This window comes from Echinops telfairi, unplaced genomic scaffold (genome assembly GCF_000313985.2).
Source record: "Echinops telfairi isolate 266 unplaced genomic scaffold, ASM31398v2 ScPeMD7_12;HRSCAF=54, whole genome shotgun sequence".
Classification (NCBI taxonomy): Eukaryota; Metazoa; Chordata; class Mammalia; order Afrosoricida; family Tenrecidae; genus Echinops; species Echinops telfairi.
This window is the reverse complement of record NW_022103909.1, coordinates 1061997-1063057: the sequence shown is the minus strand read 5'-3', so window position 1 is coordinate 1063057 and position 1061 is coordinate 1061997. Positions and strand designations below refer to the sequence as shown.

General features: G+C 54.0%; 2 protein-coding genes across 2 annotated transcripts in view; one reads left to right on the top strand and one right to left on the bottom strand.

The window, feature by feature from the left end:
- The window catches only part of LOC101658594 (keratin, type II cytoskeletal 80), a 214922-nt gene that overhangs the window by 183036 nt on the left and 30825 nt on the right, over window positions 1-1061 (bottom strand). The gene's annotated exons all lie outside the window — the stretch shown is intronic.
- KRT7 (keratin 7) overlaps window positions 1-1061 on the top strand; it is a 99006-nt gene that overhangs the window by 97252 nt on the left and 693 nt on the right. Inside the window, exon 8 of the mRNA XM_045287240.1 lies at window positions 901-935. Within this exon, the coding sequence (XP_045143175.1) occupies window positions 901-935 (35 nt within the window). The remainder of the gene's footprint in view (window positions 1-900; window positions 936-1061) is intronic.

The window sequence follows — 1061 nt, the reverse complement described above, 5'->3', positions numbered from 1 at the left end:
CATCGCAGAGGATATTGACCTCCAGGGACAAGGGCTTGCGGACAAGAGGCAGTGAGTCATTAAACAAACGCTGTGTCTCACATGGGTTTTCAATTTCATAGCAAGACCTAGTTTATGGTCACAGGCTGCTGACGTCCCCAGAGAGCTACCACTTAAGAGCCCTGAAGCACAGTGGGTTACAAGTTGGGCTCCTAACCCAAGATTGGCAGTTCAATACCACGCCCTGCCCCTCAGGAAAAAGAGGAGGCTGTCTACTCTGGAATGATTTATAGTCTTGGAATCCCACAGGGGCAGTTTTACTCTGTCCTGTAGGGTTGCTATGGGTTAGAAGAGACTCAGGGACAGTGCTATCTATCTGGCACCACCACCACCCCTCCCACCCTGCACTCAGCTCAGACTGGCTGGGGCAGCCTTCAGTCTGGACAATTCACAGGCTAATTCTGCACAGAGGAAGTAATTGCTAAGTGCCAAGCCTCCTGCTAGGAGCTAGGAGGGACAGAGGAATCAATCAACTGGAGGAATTTCAAAATTTTCATCTGTTTTGGCAAGGTAGCCGTCACCTGGATAATATTAATCGCAGTTACCATGGACTGAATCCTGCATGCGCAGGGCTAAAGCCAAATATATTCTCTCACCCTCCGAGGTTGGAACTGCAGTTAGGCTCAGAGGGCGAGGCAGGGGCGACTCAGAGCTGTTGCCCACTGTCACACAGCCAGGAGATAGAAGCTCCCAATTGGACCTGCCACCCCTGTCTCCCAGGCTTCCTTGGTCCAAAGGAAGGCAGGAAGTAGGGGACAGAGAGGAAAGGACAAGGTCCTGGGTGAGACCTCTCAGGAGGGTGAGTGGGAGGGTGTCCCTGCAGCCCTGAGGAATCAGCTGCTCTTTGCCCTCTGCCCACAGGTCGGCTGGTGATGGAGCGGAAGCCGTGGATATCTGTAAGTCCTTGGCTGTGAGCTGGGGGAGGTTGCCCTGTGCTGGGAAGACTAGGCTGGGTCTCCAGAACGGCAGGCACATTGGCCTGAGGGTCCTGCCTCATAGGCAAGCCCACAACCTCCTCCCTC